This window comes from Dermacentor albipictus, chromosome 1 (assembly GCF_038994185.2).
Source record: "Dermacentor albipictus isolate Rhodes 1998 colony chromosome 1, USDA_Dalb.pri_finalv2, whole genome shotgun sequence".
NCBI lineage: Eukaryota > Metazoa > Arthropoda > Arachnida > Ixodida > Ixodidae > Dermacentor > Dermacentor albipictus.
In genome coordinates, this window is record NC_091821.1 from 141,799,634 (window position 1) to 141,824,729 (window position 25,096).

General features: G+C 43.8%; 1 protein-coding gene across 2 annotated transcripts in view; it reads right to left on the reverse strand.

The window, feature by feature from the left end:
• Nucleotides 1-5,998: 5,998 nt before the first annotated feature.
• S1P (membrane-bound transcription factor site-1 protease) overlaps nt 5,999-25,096 on the reverse strand; it is a 57,562-nt gene continuing 38,464 nt past the window's right edge. For both annotated transcript variants that reach the window (XM_065429486.1, XM_065429487.1), the window contains 2 exons: nt 11,703-11,865; nt 5,999-6,379 (listed from right to left, as the gene is read on the reverse strand). In XM_065429486.1, coding sequence (XP_065285558.1) covers nt 6,119-6,379; nt 11,703-11,865 — 424 coding nt within the window. In that variant the 3' untranslated portion in view covers nt 5,999-6,118. The remainder of the gene's footprint in view (nt 6,380-11,702; nt 11,866-25,096) is intronic.

Genomic DNA, 25,096 nt, shown 5'->3' on the forward strand with positions numbered 1-25,096 from the left:
CAGTGTCGGCTTTCATTCTGCTATGTTATTGTGGTGCGCTGTGACGCCGTGACAAAAAAATTGCTCGAATTAAAGGGACACTAAAGCGAAACAATAAATCAGTTTAGACTATTGAAGCATTGTTTGAGGACCCTGCAGGCAGTCAATTAAAAAAAATAGTTTGATCATTCGATGAGAAAATAAAGGTCCAAGTATCAGTATTTGAATTTCGCACCGAAACCCCAGCGCCAGTACGTCAGCGTGACGTCAGGAATTCCAAAGTTTGTTTTCGCATTTGGGCCGTGTTGGCTGAATAAAGGTTTCAGAAACATGCCATGTTTGATATTTGGTTCCTTTAGAACACAATGTAGCCAATCTGTACCGCTATATACAATTAGTAGGCCTTAGAAGATGCCATCAAAATCCAAGACGTCACAGCCCCCAGGTGCGGGAACTTATAAGTAGGTGTCGCCACCCGTATTTCGTTCTTGCGCTTTTCCTGCCTTACCAAACGTCTTATCGTTCACTCTAAGAACAGTTTACACCCTTTGGCTTTCCCCTTCTGCCACACAAAAATAATCGTCATCTGCCTTGATGCGTTTCCTTTCTTTATCGCTGCAAGCCCGGAACTTTCCAGTGACGAACGGCACGCGCGTTATCAGAAGAGGCACTCCAAAGGGTGTAAACTGTTCTATGCTGATAACGCGCGTGCCGTTCGTTACTGGAAAGTTCCGGGCTCGCAGCGATAAAGAAAGGAAACGCATCAAGGCAGATGACGATTATTTTTGTGTGGCAGAAGGGGCAAGCCAAAGGGTGTAAACTGTTCTTAGAGTGTTGTAAGAGTGGTGTTTTTGGTGTTGTAGAACGGTAATTTACTGATGCAGAAGAAATCATTTTTCACTTTAGTGTCCCTTTAACGTCACATTTCTCAGGGGGGTTACTGCAAACAAAGTAAATTAATGGCTTTGAACAGAACATTTCGTACATTTTAGTCTGGGTGGGAATCGAACCCGGGCCTCGGGGGTGCAAGACGAGCCCGCTTCACTGAAACCACGGGTGCTCCAGGGTTCTGTGCCCAGTGCGCGATAAACACGTCACATCGTAGCGATCTCGCTGCGTGCGTCATTGAGCTGCGCACGTGACAATATATATATATATATATATATATATATATATATATATATATATATATATATATATATATATATATATATATATGAGACCCTTCAGAGGAAGCTTTAGCTCAGGCGCTCCTATAGTCTACATGTAAAATACATGTAAATACACGTAAAATGACAATTCGTTTTTCTCGGCAACCACTCCACCAAATATGACGAGGTTTCTTGCTTTAAAAGAAAAACGTAAAATCTGGTGACTGTTGGTTTCGAATTTTTGATTTAAGCCAATATTTTATTCAAAATTGGCAAAAATCGAAAATTTTCAGAAAACGGAACTATCAAGTTCACAACTCTCCAACTCAGCAATGAAAAATTATAACACAATTCTGTGAATTGCCTCTAATAGTACATATAAAGTGGACGATATTGATATGTTACAGAGGAATATTAAAAAAATTAGTAATATGGAAATACAGCTTTTGCAGAACCCTTGTAAACAACGTAACAAATTTACGTAAGATATGAATTGACATATTGAATTTGTCCGCTTTCAACGATCTAACACACGCTGTTTACAGAACTACGATATCTGTTCTTGATGCAGAGCTATTTATTCGTAAACTTCGTGCTTCTATTTTTTTCAAACCTTCGAATTTTTTATAATCTTTCTAAGAAAATTCAGGCCCTAAATCGAAAATCCGCTTCCAACAGTCACTAGAAGTTAACTTTCTCTCTCAAATGCAACAAATTTCATTAATATCGGTCCAGGGGTTATCTCAGAAAAACGTAAATTTTTGCCTTTTACATGTATTTGAATAGGCCACGTCGGGGTTGGGCCCGAGCTAAAGCTTCCTCATAAGCTGGATGGATGTTATGAGCGTCCCCTTTGGAACAAGGCGGTGGGTTGCGCCATCAAGCTCTTGCTATTATACTGCCTAATGTCCGATCTAAATTAAACAATAATAAAAAAAAAAACACTATGAACTACCACACCCAAATTTTCTGATCCCCTATTGCGAACTGTGCTTTTGTAAGTCTCTGTCTTTTGTTGTTCCCCTATTTTTCTTCCACCAATCCTCCAATCGCCTATTGCGGACATGTTTACTTTACCCACTTTACCACTGCTCCCGCCATGGCTCCCGCTGAACCCAAGGGCTTCAAGGAGGCCAGTGGTGCCTAAATCGACAGCAGCTTGCTCCATGGTGTGTCGCCGCCTGCCAGCAGGTGTAGACAGCAGCGTTTGAGGGAGGGCTGCCGCGTGTTGCTCGCTCCTGGAACCAGAGTTTCTACGAAACTCTATTCTTGGAACCATGCTTGGAACACGCCACTGCCCTCCCTGAAATGCTGCTTTTTGGAGCTGCAGGCAGGTGGCGACACAAGTTTATGCTGCATCATTGAGGCAGCAGCTCGCATCCCCATAAGCACAGGCAAATTTGCACTCTTTATTCAGTTATATGGACACTCCATGCACATTTCTGCCGGCGCTGTGAAGTTCCGTATAGAGTGCAAGAGAGAATGGCTGAACAAAATGAGCTGACTGCAATGCATTATGCGTACTCAGTGTGTGCTTAGGCTGAACTGCTACACATGTTCAAGCTGCATCTTAAATTCCTAAAAGTAAGAGGGCATAATGTAAAGTCACTTGTTCTGCTGCACATAGCGGCAGCTGTCACTTTCTATTAAGACCTCCAATAAAGTTTCATTAGCATCTTTGGTATACATTAAAATTGTTTAGTGCTGACGCCATTTGATCACTAGAAATGCATACACTCGCACGAGGTTCGGCGAAAACTTGTCTTGTAGTTTACAAGGAGGGGGAGAACAATACATAAAGCACAAATACATTTATTCGTGAACATTGGAATAAATATTTTGGTACTGGTGCTATGTATTGACAAAAAGTATTTTGTTGCACAGTGTTTATTTCTTTTTAAATGATTATCAATTTGATATTTGTGCAATATTACAGTGGCATGAAATCAAGGGCTGGACAACAGCTCATCTGCTTGGGAATTAACTTGGCACAAGAAAGACACCGACCACAGTCAAAGTGAAAACTTTATGTGGTTGTTGCCTTTCTTGTACTCCTGAGATGTCACGTAAAATAAGAATTCAAACTTTCAGAATTGTGAACATGGAAGGTAGAGCTAACTATGCACCTGCAAAGCTGAAACAAGCCTCGATATTGAATGTCTACGCTGCAGTTACAGCAGTGCTACCCAAGGTGGCTATAGCTAGTGGAGGGAGCATGAGCTCATCTACCACTGGCTCGTAGAGGTCTAGGTCTAGAGTACAGTTTACAAAAGATGGCTACTAGCTGTGGCCTTGGCTAGATCGAGCTGGAATGTAGACGCCTACTAGCTAGCTGCGTGCCATGTTTACGCTATTGAGTCAATCGGAGAGCGCACATATATTTCTCTTTCTCTCTGTGCGTATATGACGTTTATACACATGATTAATAATAGTAGGACTATTTCTTTTTACCTACACTGGCTATACGAGTGTAGCTAGTGTAGGAACTCTCCATTCTTTTTACTTGGTATAGAAAAGTGTAGATCCGCCCACCTATACAAAACCATTTTTTACAGCTGAAGTGTAGCGTGAAAATTACACTTTCTACACTGCAGTTTTGATGAACGTAGGCAGCCTGCAAACAAGCAGGCTGGTGCATTGCAAATGTGTGGGCGCCATTTTGTCTGATACTGTCGGCACTGATATAGCTACCATGATTATTTGCTGCAACGGCGGTAGCAATGTGCTGGCATGACCATGTGTCGCTGAGGAAGGTGAGCTAATCTTCCAAGAAGATAAAATTATCTTAGTCACGGATGGTGTGGGCTGTTTGACTCCGCACTTCATTATATGCATTCAGAAGTTGTCTTCGTGCACTGCGCTTTGGCGATATGTTTAGCTGCGGTTTATCTAGTCTTGGTGATGAAAGGAAACCTGTACACTAGCATTTAGTTTCAGGCAAGGACAGCCAGTAAGTGCAAAGTCGGGTGAAGTGTGGAGTTGGGCACTTTTTGTCTGCTGATACAGAAGACGATGCGCTGTCTGCTCAGACTGGCTACATCCCGGTGAACCAAGTACAGCACACTACGTAATAGCCTCGGCCCGGCACTACACTTGTCTACATGGTCTTGCAAAAAGTGTAGGTACGAAAAAAAAGTAGCCCTAGTAACACAGCCAAGAAGAGCAGACGACTGTGCTGTCATTCTCATTTGCACTGTTCGCCGCATCGCACAATGTTGCAAAGTAACATCACAGTTTTCTGATACTTTACAAAATTTCTGCCACTGAACGCCAGATTACTTACGGCTGCAATGCCAGAAAAGCTGGTTCATGGAAATCAAAACCATCTAGCTCAGGATAAGTGCGCTCAGTCGCTCCCAGTCGAACACAGATGAGTTATCAGCTCATCAGTACACGGTGCAGGGTGCAATGCATCTTAGGTAAACGATCATTTAAAAAATATTAGATATATTAATTTTTTCTGAATACCTTCAGGGCAGCGTATAATACAGAATAAGGGCAACCACTAGCACTTTTTATGCTTTCCTTTATACAAATCACATCACTTGTAAACTAATCTCAAGTAGCAGTTGCCAATTGCCTACAACTGGAAAGCTTGTGCATTTTTCTGTTATCTTCCTTAGCTATTGGCCCCCCTACCAGTCTCTAAGCAAGAAATGGTTTTTGCTGTGACACTTAAAATTAATCGATGGATTTTAAAAATCCGCAGCGTTGACCACACCCTCACCAAAAGGTCCCTTGTTGCTAGAAAGCATGAAACACAAACCTTCTAATGAGGGCACTGACTCCGTGTTCGTCTTTCCTTCCGCTCTGCAGCTATCTTAAAACCACCGTTCACAAGAGCTTCCAATGGCAAATGTGTGCCACCGTCAAAAAATAAAATGATCTTTCTCTTTTCTACAGAGCAGATATCAAAACTTGGTGAGGTTCATTATTATAGAGCAATAAGAACACCAAAAAACTAAAAATAAGTTTTTATGGTGAACATAAAAATTTTAGCCTCGTATCCTCCTTTATTGTTGAAGTTTGATGTCTCAAAGCTACACTGTAGGCTTGGAGAGATGCCGTAGTGGACTCCAGAAAAACAGGCTCATAAATTCGAGCGAACAAGCATTTTTGCATTCCACTTGAAACAGAATGCCAAATGCTGCCGCCAGGACTCAATCCCATGTTTATGTGCTCAGTAACATAATGTCATGGTCACTAAGCCACTGTGACAATTACTTTACGAGTAGTACCTTTAGGTACCTAAACATAATGACTAACAATCAATGACATGCAGAAAGCATGTGTTTGAACAGGAATGATGCATGCAGAGGTATTCTACCTGTACTTTCAATGGGCTTAAAGGCATGCACACACTCAGCAATTCAAGGACGCGTTGCATTGCCATATAGTGGAAGGCGTAGCTGGAAACAACAGCTATAATTCGCCGTTTTTGAAAAGGGTCGGAGGCCTAAGAGGTTTCTATGCATCATGTCATTAGCGCTCTAACTTGATATATATTAGTATTTTGGCATTATGCACTCTTCCACCATGAGAGGCACATTTATGGCACGAGACAGTTGCAAAATAAGTGCACAGACACAGCTGTCTTCTCTCTCCGTACCTTCCATGCAGGTCTCGTGAAAAGTGCAGTACCAACTTATTAGTGATATTTTAAACTCTATAAAACTGCAACAAACCAATTTTCTATTGCAAAAGTATGCTGCGTTGTAGAATTATACTCGCAGAACATGACAGCATTATTATTTTGTGTGACCATCATCTTCTCAATGGCATACTAATATGTACACGAAAGGCCTGCGATACTACACATGCGATTAAAATCATGGGGGGGGGGGAAGAAGCCGGGAATGAACACTGCATAAAAAAGAAATAGCTTTTTATTTTCTATCTGAGTGGGCCTTTCCCAGATGCACAAAATTTCAAAGAATGCACATAACGTACTGTTAATATAAATACACCAGTGTTTTTAAATAACAATGTCATAGTTCAACATGTTGGTGCAAGTTCACACTGACATGAACCTCAACATGAACATGATTGACAGAGTCATCAATGGCCACGCCAGGTGCCATGTGTCCTGCTTCATGTTGATCAGAGATGCGGCGGAAAGTTTGAGGCACAGCAGACCAGTCAACAGGGTGATGGCCATTTTCAGCACGTTCAACCAGGTCACGCACCACACCGCCATCTTTCCTCAAAAATGGCTCACTGTCTTTTGCCACACTGTCCTCTGAAACCACCTGCAGAAGACACGATAGAGTTGTCGGGCCCACTTGGCATTAAGGTCATCCCCTTACTCAGAGTCTTGTTAGTCCTCCACAGTTGGTTAGTCATCAAGTACTCCAGCCACCTAGATGAAGGCAACAGGCAGCTGCCCTCACCAGGAAACACAGAGGCTAAACAGTCTCCACCACCACTCTCACACTCTTACGGTACAACTTTATGAAGTGCTAGAAATTGCAGCCATACTGCACATGTGTGAAGCAAACAAAATCCATGACTTCAAGTTGGACAACAATGAGCAAGGCACTTCAGTGTACTTTGTTGCAATACTATTAACAGTGATAACTTGCAAACCCTACCATATATATACATAGTAGAGTACTGCATGGATGGTTGCACTGTACAGATTTCTACAGTGAGAAATGAAACAACATTGGCTCTCAATAAATATCACATGCAATTCTGAACAAATAAAATCACAAAAGCTCAATCTCCACGTCAAAGCTGCTAGTCAAATTCAAGCCAACACAGAGGTAGAAAGTGAAAAAATACACCAGCAAACAGCTGTAATCATACGCATTCAAACTTTTTGTCATTACATGATTACAAAAAACCTTATTCACTGGTACACCTATAATGCTCACAGAATCTCCACGTTAACTTTCATTCAAAGTCAAAACACACCACAGAGCAGGACTACAGTAATTACATAGCACCAAAAGACCAGACTACTACAAGACAATGAACAATTCTAGTGATTCAAAGTTGTAAGGTTCTCCAGGCTAGACCTTTCAATGACACTTGCTAAAGGCAATAATATGGAAATCCAACAGCTAGGCAACAAACGTTACACTGTTACCCATCTGTATAACAGTTTTATCTGTTGCTTATCTGTTGAAGCAGCTTCTTGGTTCATGTCAACCATTTCAAAAAAGCATATGGTTGGGATAATTGTGTAGGCAAGGGAAATTCGATGATATGAAACATAAGATATCACCTGAACACTTCAGTTAGGCTCCTGAAACAAGTACGCGAGACTGACAACACTATATGTTTGTTAAATGACAATGCACTACACATTGTTAATGAATATGTAGTATATGAAGCAAAACAAAAATATCCGAAATTTCAAAAGATAAGAATTCTTAAGATATCGTGAGATAAAAGTGAGCATGCTAAACTGCTGGCACTGTGAAACCAGTTCCAAAAGATTTTTTTAATTTCTGCCATAAGCCGAAATCTACAACCACATTTCATCCAATGAAATGATGAAAATGATGAAATCCAATGGACGAAAGGATGGGCAGCTTGGAGACTATAGTTTTAAAAGGAAAGCCTCCACAACAGTGTGGTGGGGATCACAATATTTTTGCAGCACAGGCAAAAAGTTGAGAGAGATAGAGAGAGAGAGCCATAAGGAAAAGGCAGGGTGGTTAACCAGGCTGAGCCCGGTAGGCTACCCAGCACTGGGGAGGCGGGAAAGGGGATTGAAAGAGGACAAAAAGTTGAGATTTTTCAACAATGTAATCATAGAATGTGACATTTCAGTTCCCACTGAAAGAAGCGTTTCACACATTTTTTTTTAATGGTACTTTCTTGTTTTCTCCTAAATCTTGCTCAGAAAGATTTTTTGCTGTGGTTAGTGTGACACCACATTTGACATCACTGCTCGTTTTGTCAGGTTCTGTAAATAGGAGTCTACTACCAAGAGTGGAAAAGGATAAGTACCAAAAATTCAGTGCAAGGCTTCACAACTAATTTTTCAAGGGCTAGTGGCCTCAATAATCGCCTTAAATTTTTGGGGAAAACCGTTGGACATTCCTTCCATCGCTCTCGAGCAGTAATGTCTCGTACAGTAATGCCACAAGCTGTGTTGGAACATGGACCCTGCACTAAGTATGGGTTCGTGCTGCACAAATGTGCAAGATTTTTCCTCGCTATAAAACACTAATACAGTAAACACCATCCCAGAATGTGATATCCGAAAACTTCAGATGTGATACATCTCTGCACAAAAAAAGGAGGCTGGTTTCAAATATGATGCTTTACACCATCTAAAAGCCAGAGGAAAGAAAGAAAGTGGAAATACGCCCATTCCAATAAAGAAGTATGCTTTGCTTGATCCTCAAAGCTATGGATGAATGTTTGCTTTTGGGTAAACTGATGAAACTATTTTACTGTATATCCCTACTACAGAATGCAATGCCAAATTGAGCCAATATATAAGAAAAACCTTTGTGTGCTTAAAGTGTACACAAGACAGAAATCCATCTACTAGTATAATTTCACTGCATTCTGTCCAGTTACTAAACTCTCTTAGCGAAGCACACAGTATCATGTGTGGCAAAGGATAGCTTTCTGTAAAGCCAGATAGATTTTATAAGTGTAGCGTTTAACATTAAAAGTGCATTTTACTCCTACTAAGATTGCGATGTGCAGGTAATACTGAAATACATTACTTTCAAGTAGTAGATCAATATAGCTGCACAAGAAAACCAACTGTTTTAATCAGTGCTCAGGTATGTTGACAGAAAAATGTAAGCAGCAGCACGTTAGCAGCTCATATTTCAAGACATTTACAGCAGAATAAACAGCCCAAAATATAACAGCCCAATAGCAAAAGCTTAGGTGAATTCTTGTTACTCTTCCCCTTAAAACCATAGCTCTTATAGATTTCAGATATAAAAGCATGAGCCCAGTTCGCAAAGCAAAACAGACGCAACATTTTAATATAAACTAGCCTGAAGAGGCAATGTTAACAAATTAAAAATTGTACTTGTTCAACAAGTAGTAATGGGCGAGCTGTTGTGGTGCACTTAAGAAACACAAGTGCGCTGAGAAAACACAACATGCCTTAACACAAGACTGATGGGGCACGATAACAACTGCACAAGAAAAGGTTCAGGACATCTGGCTTTGCACTGTAGAGCTAGTTGCAGCTGCTCACCTACACTGACAAAAGCCGAGCTGAATAGGGAATACAATAAACAAATCTTAAACAGGGAAATGGAAGCAATAAGAAATTGAAAAAGTGAAAGGACATGTGCATTGGCTGTGCCTCAGTTGCATCTTCAGAAAAAGCATGACGCTTCCTGGGTATTTTGATTGCTTCATGGTCACACGCACACAATGATGGTTATCGTCAGTTTGGGTTTTTTTTTAATGGTGGCCTTCATAGTGCAAGCATTTACCAGCCACTCGCTTAAAGTGCAAGTAAAAAAACCAACAGTTGCAACTGCTTTGTAGATGTTATTTTACGCATGTCCACATTTCCCGGTGCACTGCTCTAAGTTAAAAATGCTCGCTGATCACCACGATTCAACAAGCTGACTGCCCTAAAATACTGGTGCCACTGTTCTGCCCATTCCGTAGACCTTTGACAGATATCAAAGTGTTTATCCAGAGCAAAGAGCTGTAAGCAGTTCTGAATTAAATTAAGTTCACTGCTGTTTATTTTTATGGCCATTTCATTAAGTCCTTAGACAAGTGTAATGCACATGCAGCATCCTTGCAACCCTTTGACATGCTTGACAGACCTGCCTTCAAAGTTCCTGTGCACACCAGAATGAGCACAAAAACACTTGCACTGCAAAGGCACTAGATGCTTGCAGGCCAATGATAAGGGCCTTGATATCAAGTCTTGCGTAGCTTAAACATGCAGATGTCTTCAGTTTCACTGAAATATCTTACGTCCCGGACAAATGCAAAGAGCCGCCTGCTTTAGTGGGAGTAGTGAAGACGCACTTCACTTCTAGGATTGATAGAGCTCAATGAACTACTGAGCAAGCTCCAAAGCATCACTACTTTTCTGCACTGCAATGTCAACCACCCAGCTTTGTATTTATGACCATTTTTGCACTTTCTTCTGTTACATCTGCCTTTGCAACAATTGTGCCTCACATTCCTCGAACTGCATCTTATTGCCATCTGTCTATTAATCCTTATGCAATGGCATGGACCTTTTGAATGCAGGATATAAATAAATATGCAACCTCTTGCTACAAAGATGTCAGAAGCTTAACTGCCTGCAAGTTACTTAGTATAAAGGCAGTACTACTTTAAGCAATTTGGAACACAACGTCTAGGTTCCCTTTTGCAAAACAGGCCAGTATTAAATTAGAGGCAATAATGAGATTATTGCAAGCTGTCATAAATTTTCTGTGCCAGAAACCCAACAAACGGGCAGATAATCATAAGGGACCATCCTCTTTCTTAAATGACTAATTTGACAAATACCTTGCTCTACACACATAATCAAAAGTATTTTTGTCCATTGTACAGACATGTCAATACCTAAGAGGTTCGTAAATGATTGAAGCTCTAGGCCAGCTTGAAATTCAGGCTTGTTTGTTGTAAGCTGGACCTTGAAGTTGTGTTACATACACAAAAATGATCAAGTAATTTATAAATATTTCAGATTGAAGTTCTGTCCAAATACTAGAATAAAGAAAAAGAGGATGCAAGAGGGAACTTCAACGAGCCTTATATCTGTGTAACTTTGGAAAGGGTACCACTCGACCTTCATAAGACACAGATGTGTTAAACTGGAGATGCAAGTAGCCACAGTGCTTCCAATAAAGTTCTAAACAGTAAGCTGAGATAAACTTTAACACAGGTAAGCAGCGATAGCTGTAAAGATTACTGCTACTAAGTCAGCCTTTGTATATATAAATGAACACCACTTCATTTGACAAAACGAATTCATCAAAGCTTTTGTCATAGTGATTTGATTCATGCAGATGAGATTAAATGATACTTAATGACGTACATGCAAGTACATAACCTTCAAGATAACTTAAATTTCACTTAGTGCTTACTGCAGTGAACACATAAATTGCAATGACATAAACAGAAACTGCAAATAAGAACTTTAACCTACTGCCGAGTGGACTATTTTGGGCTTAGCTAATAAGTAGCAGTTTAACTTATTAATGCTAAAACAGATGCAATTATCATTTTAAATCATCACTTGCAGTAGCTTCAAGCACCGGTCTTAACATTCACTACAGTATAAAAGGCATGAAAAATTTAGAAGTGATTGAAAAAAATATATATATATATAGAACAAACAGGTTGACTGCAGTGCACAAGACAGGCTGGAAAATTGTTCACAGAATTATATCACACGCCTCGCAGAAGCTTGCTAATGGGTAGTGAGAGGATGCGCCGACGTGCACGACCCTTGCGGCCCTGCACTCTGCGAGTGGCTGCACGGCAGCAGCAGCATCGGCGGTACAGCAGCCAGCCACAGATGGCAGCTGTCAGCACCCCAAAGCACAGCACCGTGCGACGCTGCTCCAGCGCCAGCCGCAAGGGAGAGAAATATTCAGAGGCGCTCACAGCCTGCCTGCTGTCGTCTTCGTCTGGCTGCAGGGCCCAGCCACCCCAACGCTGCTTCAAGGATGGAAACGCCAGGTCGTCAGCCACATCAACCACCCCTCCTGCGCCAGCTCCGAGTGGTAGGGGCTCAACAGAGAGCAGTTTCTGGGACTTCCACAGGATACTGCATGCATGGCAAGAGAGAGAGAGAAGTCATAAGGGAAATGCAGGGAGGTTAACCAGGCTGAGCCCAGTAGGCTACCCTGCACTAGGCAACAGGTATTGAAAGAGGAGAAGGAGGAAAGAAGTTCACAGTTTGCACTGTTGCATGCTCAAGCATTCATTGCTGAGTCACTCACAGGCGGTCATACAGGCTGGTGCATTTCAAGAAACACACCAGCACCCTTGTGGCCTTGCACATAGCAGACACACGAGGCCACGGGCCCAAAATCTTCTGCTCTGTGAAAGGATGGTCATCTAAGTGACCCCAAAGCTGTCCAGAGGGAACCCCTCTCGTTTTCGTATAAGTGGGGAAGTCACACAAGAGATGTTTGGTCATTTCTTCGACACCACATGTGCTACAGTTGGGACTGTCCGCCATTTCAATTAGGAATGAGTAGGCGTCTGTGAAAGAAATTCCTAGCTGCAGGTGGCACAGTAGAGTTTATTCCCATACAGTAAAACCTCATTAAACCATACCCACTTAAACGGTAGTTTCATTTTAAAAGTAGTAAAGTCAAAGCCCCAACTCAGCAGCCATTGAACATAAAGCGTTTTGTATCCACATAAACCATACCAGCTTATTGCGTACGTATCGGTTAACACGTAGTGTTTCCACTTTTCATTGTGCAATCACGGCGTTGCGTCGTCCCCAATAGGTGGCCCGGCACAACAACAAACCTCAGAGGTCAGAACAAGGGCCTCCAAGCGCCCTGTGTGTTTGCGCATGAAGTCACATCCACATCATTTCGGTGCCTTGCCAGAGCGTTGTGGGGTTGTGTAATCTAGGACATGTGTAATGCCAAAGCTCGCATAAAAAAGACAGAGTGCTCAGCATAGAAAAAAAATTGGACATTGCTCATGCTATCGAATGTGGCACAGAGAAGTCGGCGCTGTCTCGCGACAAGGATCTACCACTGACTACGGTGTGTGGCATTGGGAATGCGAAGTTGCTCGGCAGCGCTGCTGCGACTGCAAACAGGTGTCGGCTATGAGGTTCGACTTTTCGCCATCATTGCCTATGTTCTTGCCGAAGGGTCACCTAATGACAGTGATGAGGACGACATGGAAAGCAACAGCACAGGTGATTCAGGCCTAACAGTGGTAGAAGTTGCATGTTAAATCAGCCTCATGAATGCAATCCTCGCAAGGAGAACAGCACCCTTTTATGAAAAAGGCACCTCGCAACTTATGCAGCGCTACCACGCCCGTGCTTGGAGAATATGCAACGCCAATGAGGAATCCGCCATGTGAGTGTTTGCCAACAAGAGGGGGCTGGCTGAAAAGCTGGCTCGCAGCTTCAGTAAGTTTGACGCTGCTGTTGTCGCTGCTAGGCCACGGCGGCATCAAATGAAAATAACAGACTTTTGTTGTGGGAATTGAATAAATACTGCATGTTTTTGCCCTTTCATCGCACTCTCTCCGAGTTCCGCTTTTGACAGGTAAGTGGGTGATCTCATGCTATTTCACTTAAACAGTACTATTGTTTAGTACATACTTTTTCGAGCTTTGGCCAACTACGGTTTAACGAGGTTTCACTGTACGTTATAACCAGGTAAAAGTTGTAATGTCATATGCAGGTCCATGGCATATAGGCGCCGGTAGGTGAACTCCAATATGTTCCATTTCCTTAGAGTAATAATATGGGCAAGACCGCTGAGGTGCCATGCTGCATCCATTCTCAAACACTTCCCGAATCAAACTTGCACCTACTTTCTATGTGTACAAAGTAGAACATAGAAATGACATTAGAACAACGTAGAACAACATAATAATGACATTAAAGCTCTAAGCAAAGTACAAATCTAATGCGCACCTGATGGCAAGAAAAGTAGCTTGATCAATCAGTTGCTACTAAGCATTCATCATCATCATCATCATCAGCAGCAGCAGCAGCAGCAGCAGCAGCCTATTTTATGTCCACTGCAGGACGAAGGACTCTCCCTGCGATCTCCAATTGCCCTTGTCCTGTGCCAATTCCAACTAGCGCCTGCAAATTTTCTAACTTCAACACTCCACCTAGACTTCTGCCATCCTCAACTGTGCTTCCATTCTCTTGGCACCCATTCTGTAACTCTAATGGTCCATCGGTTATCTAACCTACGCATTACATGGCTTGCCCAGCTCCATTTCTTTCTATTAATGTCAATTAGAACATTGGCTATCGCCATTTGCTCTCTCATCCACACAGCTCCCTTCCTGTCCTTTAACGTTTCGCCTAACATTCTTCATCCCATGCCACCAAACATTACACATGTGCTATAAAGAAGCACTCTTCAGCATATAGTCAAGCTCTAGAGATATCAATGTCATAAACAACTCTGACTTTCTTCCTTTCTCTTGCTGTAATGTTTTCTTATTTTCTGTGTGAATACAATGTAAACTAGATGTTCTAAAACCGTTTTGTTTTGGGAAGCACTATCTGCTTCCAAGTAGTACTGAGAAATGCTCTAGCCCTTGCCCCGTAAGCATGCATGACAAATAAAATGAAGTTGGCCCATTCTGTATCAAAAAGTGAATACTAAAGAAAATCTTATTTCACTATACATGAGTGCCTCTTATACTGATGCACATAAAGATTTCAGCATAATAAAGTGGCAATGAAAAAGCTGAGACTGCATTACAGTTGACTTGCATTATTTCAAACTTGACGGGACCAACAAAACTGACTGATTATCTAGAGGGTCTAATTAAACAAGATGCACATAAAATTCAAAACCTACTGATTAATTTGGCAGATTTACCAGATTTTAGCACACTTCCCGAATCAAACTTGTACCAACTTTTTATGTGTACAAAGTAGAAAACTAACATATATATGACATTAAAGCTCTAAGCAAAGTACAAATCTAATGCGTACCCGATGCTTTTAGCAAATGGGCAATATGCGTCTCATAATGGCCATCGCTTTGCTAAAGTTAGCTTAGCTGCAAACAACCTGTGTTATGCGGTAAAGCATACGAACGCTACAAATTATGGGGTGCTGTCTACAACTTCTTATGATGCTACAATAGCATGGGAGACCTGTCTAGGCAATTGTCCCAGATGTCCTGCTAACATTACAACAAACTTCTTTCCAGTTGATGTGGTAAAATGAGTGACACAATCTCTTTAACCCGTTTTAAGTGTTTTATTATTTCGACCAAAAGAGACCCATTTTTCTTTTATGCCTTATTTTCAAACTTCACTTCATCTAAAATCCTTTCCAAGTGTTTTTCAACGAATTCGCTTCATATTTTAAGCGTGAGAACTTAATGTTACCTCTTCCCTGTGCAATATATATATATGTACTTGTCACTGCCACAAAGAGTACAGTTAGAAACGAGAAAAAACGATTTATTTTACCCTGTTTCAAAATGAACTATTCCGCAAAGCAAAATTCTTCACTGAAGAAAGTTTTTTGTTGCCTTCTTGAACTTCTAAGGCAGGTCACAGCCGAGCAGCAGCTTTCTTTTGCACGGATGACTCACGTGCGAGCTGTCAGTGGCAGATACCATTGTTCCAAATCTGCCAAAAGGCACAAAAAGCGCACGATTCCAAGAACGCGGTCTTTGAGTGCTGTCAAAGTACTGCCATCTATGTAATAGAAAACAAAGACTGCCGCAAACGTGCCCTTCCAGCGCTGACAAAATAACTGCCATCTATGTCGCAGAACACAAAGACTGAACACGGCTTTCGAGGTGCTGAAAAAAGTGATGACATCTATGTAGTAAAACAAAAAAAAAAGTGACTAACCGCAGATTTTAAATGCTGCTACTGCAGCTGTCTATGTAGAAGCAAAAATAAATGAACGTGGTGAGTTCGTCGAATCGCTTTGAAAATGGGATTATTGCCATTGATGAGCTGAGCTTGTCTAAAACACTTAAGGGTGGGGATCAGAGGTGAAATTCTTTATTTTTTGTAGTAGAGCAAAGAAATTTGGCATGCTTATTGGGAAGTGTGCTGAATGACTAATTACAACGTTCGATTAAGATACCTCCAGTAGTTTTGACTTCACAAATTTTTATTTGCATCATTGTTGTGCCAAACTTGCAGAAAGCCTGGCGTGACAGAAAACATGGTAGAAACCCACAGTTTCTCTTATATTTTAGCAGTAGGAATGGTTCATGCGGTGACATTCTCCAAGCATTTTTATCAACCTGATTCTTTTTTTACACAGAACATTATGTCCATGTTTGTGTAATACAGTCATTATTGTCATGCCAAATTTGAGCAAAAAAATGAAATAGTAATTTGAGACCTCATGAAAATCCATCAAGCCATAGTCATGCTACGCTTTATGCAAGCAGGACAGTTTGGTCAAAACACACTTCACTTTATTCACCTTAAAGACCCCCTGGGGGGTATTACATAAGGGGTGGTTAATATATTCAACAAATAAATACAAGTCACTGCCTTATAATATAAGTGGTTACAGCATTTGTGTGTGACAATGGCCACCTAATGGCGACTACATCGGCGGGGAGGGCGTTCCAGTCCACAACAGTGCGGGGGAAAAAGAAATCTGAAAAAGTCGTAGTTCGAGAAAGAGGCCAGGCAATCTGAGACGGATGTGCAGTGCGGTGAGATATGCGGGTCGGGTGAGTAATGTAAGGTGTTTGGTTTAGAGTGCTATGGTAAAACTTGTGGAGTAAACAGAGGCCAGCAATGCGGTGGCGAGCTTTGAGGCTTTCGAGACTGGAGTTTGTCTTCAGGGATGAAACGCTGATATTATACGAATATTAGGAATGGATGAAGTGAATGGCGTGGTTTTGAACAGACTCGAGTGCATACTTTAGGTATATTTGGTGCGGGTTCCAGATCAGACTGGCATACTCAGGTTTAGGTCTGATGAGGGTTTCGTATGCCAGCAGTTTCACGTGTTATGGTGCATGACGAAGATGACGTTTTATGAATCCTAGAGATCTGCTGGCAGATGATATGATTACGGTAATGTGTGTTCGCCAAGAAAGGTCACTGCAGAGGGTGATACCAAGATACTTGAATGACTGGGTGCTTTCTATAGGTGAGTTAGCAACTGCACAGGAAAAAATAAAGGGGTTGTCTGTTGATGATGAAATGAGACCAGTTTGCATCTGTTAGCGTTTAGCGTCATTAACCAGAGGCCACACCATTCATGGACGCGGTCAAGGTCGTCTTGAAGAGTAGGTTGATCCGAAGTGTTAGTAACAGTACGATAAATTACAGTCGTCGGCAAAGATATGGATTTTACACGATACTTGGAGTGCCAGATCATTAATATATATGAGGAACAGAAGCGGGCCGAGCACAGATCCCTGCGGTACACCCGATGTTACAGGGAGAGTGCTGGAGCTGTGATTGTTGATAGAAACGAACAGAGAGTGGTTAGTTAGGAATTCTTTAATCCATGCTAGAATACCAGGGTGGAAATTTAAAACGGCAAGTTTTAGTAGTAGGCGTTGCTGTGGTACCTTGTCAAATGCCTTCGCAACATCTAAAAACAATGCATCGGTCTGCAGCTTACGGTCAAGGTTAGAATGTAGGTCAGAGGTGAAGATTGCCAATTGTTTTGCGGGAGAGTCCTCTACGAAACCCGTGCTGAGGTGGATGAAGGAAATTGTTGAAATCTAGAAAGCTGATGATTTGTGAATAAATGGCATGTTCCACAAGTTTTCAAGGCACGCTGGTTAAAGGGCAACTCCGGTGATTTTACGATGTCAATGGATGTTGATGAAATTCACTGAGTACGTGCCTCTGCACACTCCCGTCATGTCCTCAAAAAATCAAATTTGAGAGTTGCATAAATTTTTTACTAATGAATTTAATAAACTGCCTTGAACACCCTACCTTACCTGCTCCTCAGTTACAGGCAACATTGTGTATGACATCAGGGGAGTCCCACTCAGAGCATGCCAGGATCATGCAGACGAAAGCGACGAGAGCACGGAGGAGTCGAAGATCGAGAGCTAGTGCTTCCGTGAGAAGTTGCTGTCACGAGAATTTGTAGTCCCTGTGGACGGGCAACTGATGGGGGGTGGCAAGTGGTGTTGCGTTGTTGGCTGCACGAACTTCAGCCCTCACCATCCGCACACACGGTTTAAGCCAATGCCGATCGTGTTCAGCCGAGGCTGCTGCTGGCCTATATGTCACAGTCGCATAGTTCATGCGTCTGCTGCTAGCGGACCTGAGCGACTGACCTGAAGCTAATTAAGCCATCAAGATGAAAACTACTTCTGTGGTTCAGTTTTGCCCATACGGATTTGAAATAAACCATTCCTCATTTCGTACAGTGCACGCACAAAAAGTGAGAAGCGACGACACGGAGCAGTATCAACATTGGTATGATGCCATTTTCGACAGAAAGCTGCCCACCGCACTTGCCGGCACTTTCCTAAATTAAATGCGACTATGAAGATGGGTGTATTTTTACATATTGTCATGCCGACTCACTATTTAGCTTCTGAGGTGCACTGCTTGCTTCGTATCCCAAATGGGCAGCGAGCACAGGCCCCTTCGATACAGCAGCGTAAAGAACTGCCTCGTTCAGCTGCCAACGGTGTCTATACTGGCATCGGCGTTTCCGCGAGAAAATTATGCATTCTCTAAATGAACGATCACACGTGCAAAGACCTCATCTATGTCCACTTTACGAAACATATTGTGTGCATGAAGAGAATATGAAAAATGATAAGTAGTAGGCAGCATAACGCTCCCGTACTACAGTCTCCCGCTCACTGTATTCTAATGTGCGTGGACGCTCATATCACCGCGATTCAGAGTGATGCAAAGGTGCTTATATGCACAAAATCTGCCTGTTTTGATATGTTCTCACATTATTTGATGTCAACGATGAGCAGCTAGTATTATAGCTCAAGCGAACGCTGAGTGGTCGCTGCACCTGCTGATTGATGTAAACAAATGCACTGTTCGGTGATTTGGACTGCCAGCGGCGTTTTTGCGCGATACAAACACGGAAAGTCGTGCTCCACATCTTACAGTGAGCATGCGAAGCGTTTCCCTGAGAACGAGTATAACACCTAAAATAGCAAGTAGCAGTGGTTTGGGCTACCCTTGGCCTTCATGTTACAGCACAATATGTAGTGCATGGGCGCTAGCTCTCGTGATGGCAGGTTGAATGCGGACGTCGATTCGCAGCTGTTAAATTCGTCAGAATCATACCTGTCAATATTTGACAGATCCGAAGAGATGGTGCAGCTGACATGGTCACCCGAAGAACCGGCGCGGTCACGATTCAGCCAAGCGTCCGCTTTTCACTGCCAGCGGGCGAGACCGCCATGCTTTGAGCACCTTCCCCGGTAGAGACAGCACCCGTGACATATCACGAAGAGGTTCGCTCGGCTGCTTAGTCAGGTTTCGGTTTCATTTTTGCGCTTTTTTGCTTATTTAAAATTATGTTTCGAATTTGCGAAACAATTTTGCTTTCAGACGCGTGATGGGGGGGAGTCTCGGGAACCTAAATATTCTATTACATTGACATGGTCAAAAAAATCGCCGGAGCTGCACCTTAAGGAGATGGGACGCTAGTTTAACAGAGAATCTTTTATACCTTATTTATGAGCTGGAATGACCCTCCCTACCTTCCAGTTGTCCGGTAGGGTTCCTGTTGAAAGTGACTGAGAAAACAGTTATGAAAGATACATGGCTGAAATATGTTTTGCATTTTTTAGTATTTTTGAGTTGATTTCGTCGACTCCAGTGGCTGATGAGAGTTTAATTCTGTATATAAGTTTCATGATGCCTTGCGAAGTGAATTCGATTGATGTCATTGCTGAAAGTGTTACGCTAGGCAGAGCGGGCAATGATAAGTCTGCTTTGTCTGTGAAAACAGAAACAAACACACGGTTATATATGTCTGTACATTTACTATCAGTGGCTTTCTTGCCTGCGGTGTTCATGAGAGTGATGGCACATGTTTTGGGTGAGGCTACCAGGTTTGATGCCTACAGACTTGTATATTTCAGTGTAGGCATGCAAGTTCCCAAAGTTGCAGCATGCAACTGCTTCATGTACTGCAGTCTCCACTGCCAACAATGAAGCGTGCTGATACTTTGAAGTCATTGGCCAGATGACTGAATGCAGGCTTTCTGCCGCATTCTGTGTCTTGTTGTCCTTGCGCCTCTCCAGCAGTTGAAGGTGAGACAGGCATTGGTAGACAGGCAGCAATGCCTCTGCTACTCATCTCGACAGCTTGCATTTATGAGGCGGTGGCGGCTCCATTGTGGCCTGTGCTGACCAATGCCTGCACAACTATCAGGGCCATGTGGGCACAGCTCATGATGAGGCTCGTCATCTGTAGAAGTCATGTGATAAAAAGTGGCCATAATGGCCTTTTGCATGTCACTGACATCTGTGTTGCTGTGCAAGGCTAAACCGTAGTAGCTGGTCAGTTTTTTAATTAGGTCCTGCGTGACCCCCACCTTTCCCACCCAATGCCTCCCCTTTCTTAGCCCTTGTCACCAGTGTGAGGAGAGCGGTGCCCATTCTCTGCTGCACATGACTTACGCAGTCTTCCTTATTCAGGGGCACAAAGCCATATAACTAATCTTTGCAGAGTGCAAGATATGTTTGGCTGTCGCCATTCCATATGATACTCGTCTAGCAAAGGCCATAGCTGCTGAAAGAGCGCCTGAAAAGCACCAGTGCAGCTTCCACCTCCATTTCTCCTGAGCCAACGTCTGTATTTTTCTGGCACTGATGTTGCTCAATCTAAGTGTCAAAGCTAAGGTCACTTTCTGCTGGTCACTGACAGCACCCTAGGCAGAAGTTAGAAAGCATGATGCAATCCTGCCCGGCATAAAATTCAATAATGCAGCCTACACCAATGTGAGAGCTGTGGTCTCGCATAAGCTACGTGCCATCATAAACTACCGTGATATTATTTGGGCTGGATGGCTGCATCTTGTAGATATCTTTTACTGCAAGTACAGCATGCAGCTTCCTCTGCTCCAGGTTTGAAAGCTTTTTTTAGATGTTCCTGATAGGTTTTTTGATGCAGCTTACGATGTGAGATGTTTATTGTAGCCCAGAAGTCATTCAGGGTTATTGGGCCCTTTTCCAATGGTCTTGATACCTTGCATAGCTCTTATATTGACTTCAAAAGCCCCTCCTTCAGAATTTGTTTTTGACGATCAATGTGAATCAATAGGGCCACAAGCAGCACAGAAAAGCACCAATTTTACTGCTAAGCCCAATGTTGTATCATGCTGCACTAACAAACTGTTTTGAAGGCAATTTAGGCAGAGTGCAGGCCCTATTAGTGAATTCATTGCACCAGCCTGTATTAATGTGAACTGATCCTCTTTTGGGGCCAATTCTTCCTCTGTCCGCTGCGCGAACCTGAACTTGTGCTCTGTCGTTGACACCACGCGAAGTGTTTTGTGGACACTGCATGCTTGCTTCTCGGCTGCTTCCAAGGACACAAAATGAAGTTCCAGATGCACCTGAACTGTTTCCACTGTGGAGATGGGCGACTCTCACGCGTCCCTTGATATGTTGTTTTCCCACATGGCTCCCGTCTCTTGTAATCTGGCTTCGCCGCGTGGCTTGGTACAAGCGGCAGTCAGTCTGGTTGAAGCGCAGTACGAGAGATGGCGCGAGTGTTACTGTGCTAATGCCACATAACGGCCGGGTTACTTGGGTGCAAAAAGGAGAAGGTTCTTCCTCATTGGCTCGGGGTTGGCAAGCGGCACGGACGTTCTGTGCGTGCGCTGATCCATGCTTCTGCGAGACCGTCTCGGGAAGCCTACCCCGGAATAGACAAACATGTTCGAACGCGCCACCGATTGCGTGAGCGACCAGGTGTTGGTGTCCAGCATGGAGTGAACATATTCACTCGTTATCCGGTCACGGTGAGTCAGACTTCCGCGATTTGTTGCGCGCCCATCAGCATGTTTTGTGGATAGCAACTCAGCTAGCAGGCATTAGTCTATGAAAGGTGCAATAAATGCCCTTATGACTGTTTGCACTACTGTGTTGTCGTTCGTTTGTCCCTAGAGCATGGGTGAGAACCCCACATCTGATGCCTAACGTGGGGTGTCTTGGGGCATCGGACGATAGTTTTAACAGTTTTGCTTCGTTCAAGACCTTTGTTTGAACCGAAGCATAAGGCTAGCGTGGATTTTGATCGCTAGCGTCGGCGGCGTGCTTTCTTGAGCGAGGTGATGGTGGCTGTAGTGTGTTTGAACTTTTCAACATGCTAAGCCTTTTCGCAAATGATTTTTTTTATGACATTTATTGGTACGAGATCCACGTGGTCTACATCCTGTGAGAGAGAGGCTTAGCGTCCGCGGAGCATTGGCAAGCCTGAAGCAAGTGAGTACGGAAGCCTCGTGGGTGGTCCGAATTTCTTATGTAAATAGCTTCTTCTATCTCTTTGACTCTGATGAAGTCGTGGCTCTGGAAGCCGGGTAGCCGCAGGCCGCATGTGCCGCTACGGGCTGGTTGGTATTGCGGCCTGGCACTGGGCGCTCCGACACCGTCAACTCGGATGCTGTGTGCACTGAGCGGGGTAGGACCACTTAACAGAGCTGTCTCCTAGCAGCTGCCTGTTTTTTTGGATGCCGGTTGTTGTCAGGGTGGCGATGCTTTAGGCCTAAGGCTTTACGAAGCTGCCTGTCGCATGTGGAGGGACACAACCTGGTGGACTGTGGCATTGAGGTGTTGCACTTTGCTTCCCTCATTCTTGTTAACTTCGCACGAATTGAAATTACTCGTTCGACTCAAGGAAGCGAGCTTCGTTCACGTGAACTTAGCATCTGACTAGCCGCCCAATCTTTTGCTAGCCGAGTTGAACACTGTACCACGTGGGCGATGCGCATGCAGAATTCTTCTCCCTTGCACTACTTTAGTGTTTGCCGAGTGCATTGAGTGGTATGCATCGTGAGTGGAGTCACCCCTGGTTTGCTGTCACCTGCACATCATCTATGCTGCTGCCCCGGACTACGATCAAGTCACGCCAGGCAATGGTGATGCTGTGGCCAGTTTGGCGCAGCGACTTTGGCGGCCGCCTTGTATCCAGCTTGCAACCCTTGGCGGCGGAGAAAAGAGCCGGCAGTCACCAACAGCTACTGCGGCTCTCGCCAGCAGGGTGCGTCGGCGCGAGCGACGCTTGCTCGTACGGACTACTGCATCGCCGTTTCCGGAGTCCTGGCCTGGAATCGTGCTGTCGAGTCTGCTGAGTTGCTGCCGGGACAATGTCGGCTCGCATGTTATGGACGTGTGGACATTTCCTCGGCGTGGCCACTGTTGCATGTACTACCTTGTTTGTGAAGCATGCGTTGATGTTAGACCGTGCGACATGTTTCTCCAGAATATGTAGTGATTTAAGGTTGGGGGGATGTGGGGATGCGCGACTCTCATGTGTCCCCTGATATGTTGTTTTCTCGCATAGCTCCCGTCTCCTGTAATCCGGCTTCGCCGCGTGGCTTAGTGCCAGTGGCAGTCGGTCTGGTTGAAGCGCAGTACGAGAGATGGCGTGAGTGTTGCTCTGCTAACGCCACCTAACGGCGGGGTTACTTGGGCGCAAAAAGGAGAAGGCTCTTCCTCTTTGGCTCAAGGTCGGCAAGCGGCGCAGACGTTCTGCGTGTGCGCTGATCCATGCTTCTGCGAGGCCGTCTCGCGAAGCCTACCCCAGAATGAATGAACACGTTCGAACGCACCACAGTTCGCGTGACCGTACGCGCAAATGACCAGGCGTTGGTGTCCAGCATGGGGCGAACAAATTCCCTCGTTATCCGGTCGTGGTAAGTCAGACTTCCGCGATTTGTCGCGTGCCCATCGGCATGTTTTGTGGATAGCAACTCAGCTAGCAGGCATTAGTCTATGAAAGGTGCAATAAATGCCCTTGTGATTGTTTGCACTACTGCGTTGCCGTTGCTTTGTCCCAAGAGCACGGGTGAGAATCCCACACCACTTGGGCTAAAGTTCGCCATCGTCCTGAATAGCTCGCACCCCATCGTCACTCATCATCGCAAAAATGGAACTTTGCCCGTGCCGAAACTGCACCGCAATGTCACAGATAGTTGACGGCGCCAGGTCTTCAGATTGATTGCCGGGCATTGATCCCGAGCGCAGGTGCCTCTGAATGATGCAACTGCAGTTAGGCAAACGTTCGCCATCGTCCTAGAAAGCTGGCATCGCATCATCACCTGCTGCCTTGAAAATGGAACTTCTCCTGCATCAGAGCTGCACCGCTACGTCGCAACTAGTTGACGGTGCCGAGTCTTCAGATGCACTGCCGGGCATCGATTCCGAGTGCAGGTTGGCTTCCGACCGACGACACATTGGTCTGACCGAATAGCGACACGGTCCTCGGTTTGTCCAATTCAGTTGCTGCTGACCGCTTCTTTTTGGAAGAGGAGGCTTGCGTTTACGCTTCCTGTAAGCATACTTCGTCCTGTACTTCTGGCCCATGTGACTCTCTTTTGCTGGCACACATACGAAGCCTCAAGTAACAGAAAAGTTGACGAAAATGCAGAACATACAGCAGCAGTGGATTCGCAAACTACAGAGTTTTCTCAAAGCGTGCACGGAGCAGACGACCAGAGAAACGGCGTGCCTTTTAGCAGCCAATGTCAGGGCATGCTGAGTACCACGTGACTGAAGTGACTAATCGGCACCTAGTTGTGGCTTCGTGGAGGCCCCTGTATTTTTCACGTTTGTGTGTTTATTTTTTATCGTAAACATGTAGTTCCATTGGAAGAAGTACTTCGATGAAACAACCGTTCCAGTGATACCAAATTTTTCATGAGCGGCGATGAAGGTGTGGAGGTATCATGCTCGGAAATTGGCCATTCTTGCGCAGATTTCAGCCAGATGTTTGCTACCCAAGGTCAGAAAAACAATTTTTTAGGCACACTTTGAGACCGTTTTTGGCGGAAAACATTTTTGATGTGATAGAAATGGTCATGCAGAATCTGAATCTGCCCTTTTCTAAAATTTGATTTTTCATGAGAATTTTGTGATTTGATCCCTGTATCCAGTCTTAAGGGATTAAAATACTTTTTTTTTTTCTTTACTATACAGGTTCACAGAAAGATGGGGGGCAAAGTGATACGCAGTGGTGAAACAAGGGATCTCTCAGGCCAACATTTTGACAAGCTTTCGTACTCGTCAAGATGTGCCCCAGCAAAGATAAAAACTTGTTCTTGTTGAAATGTTGGCTACAGCCTGAGACACACTGTTGAAACACTGTTGATCTTTTCCTTTTGTCAATG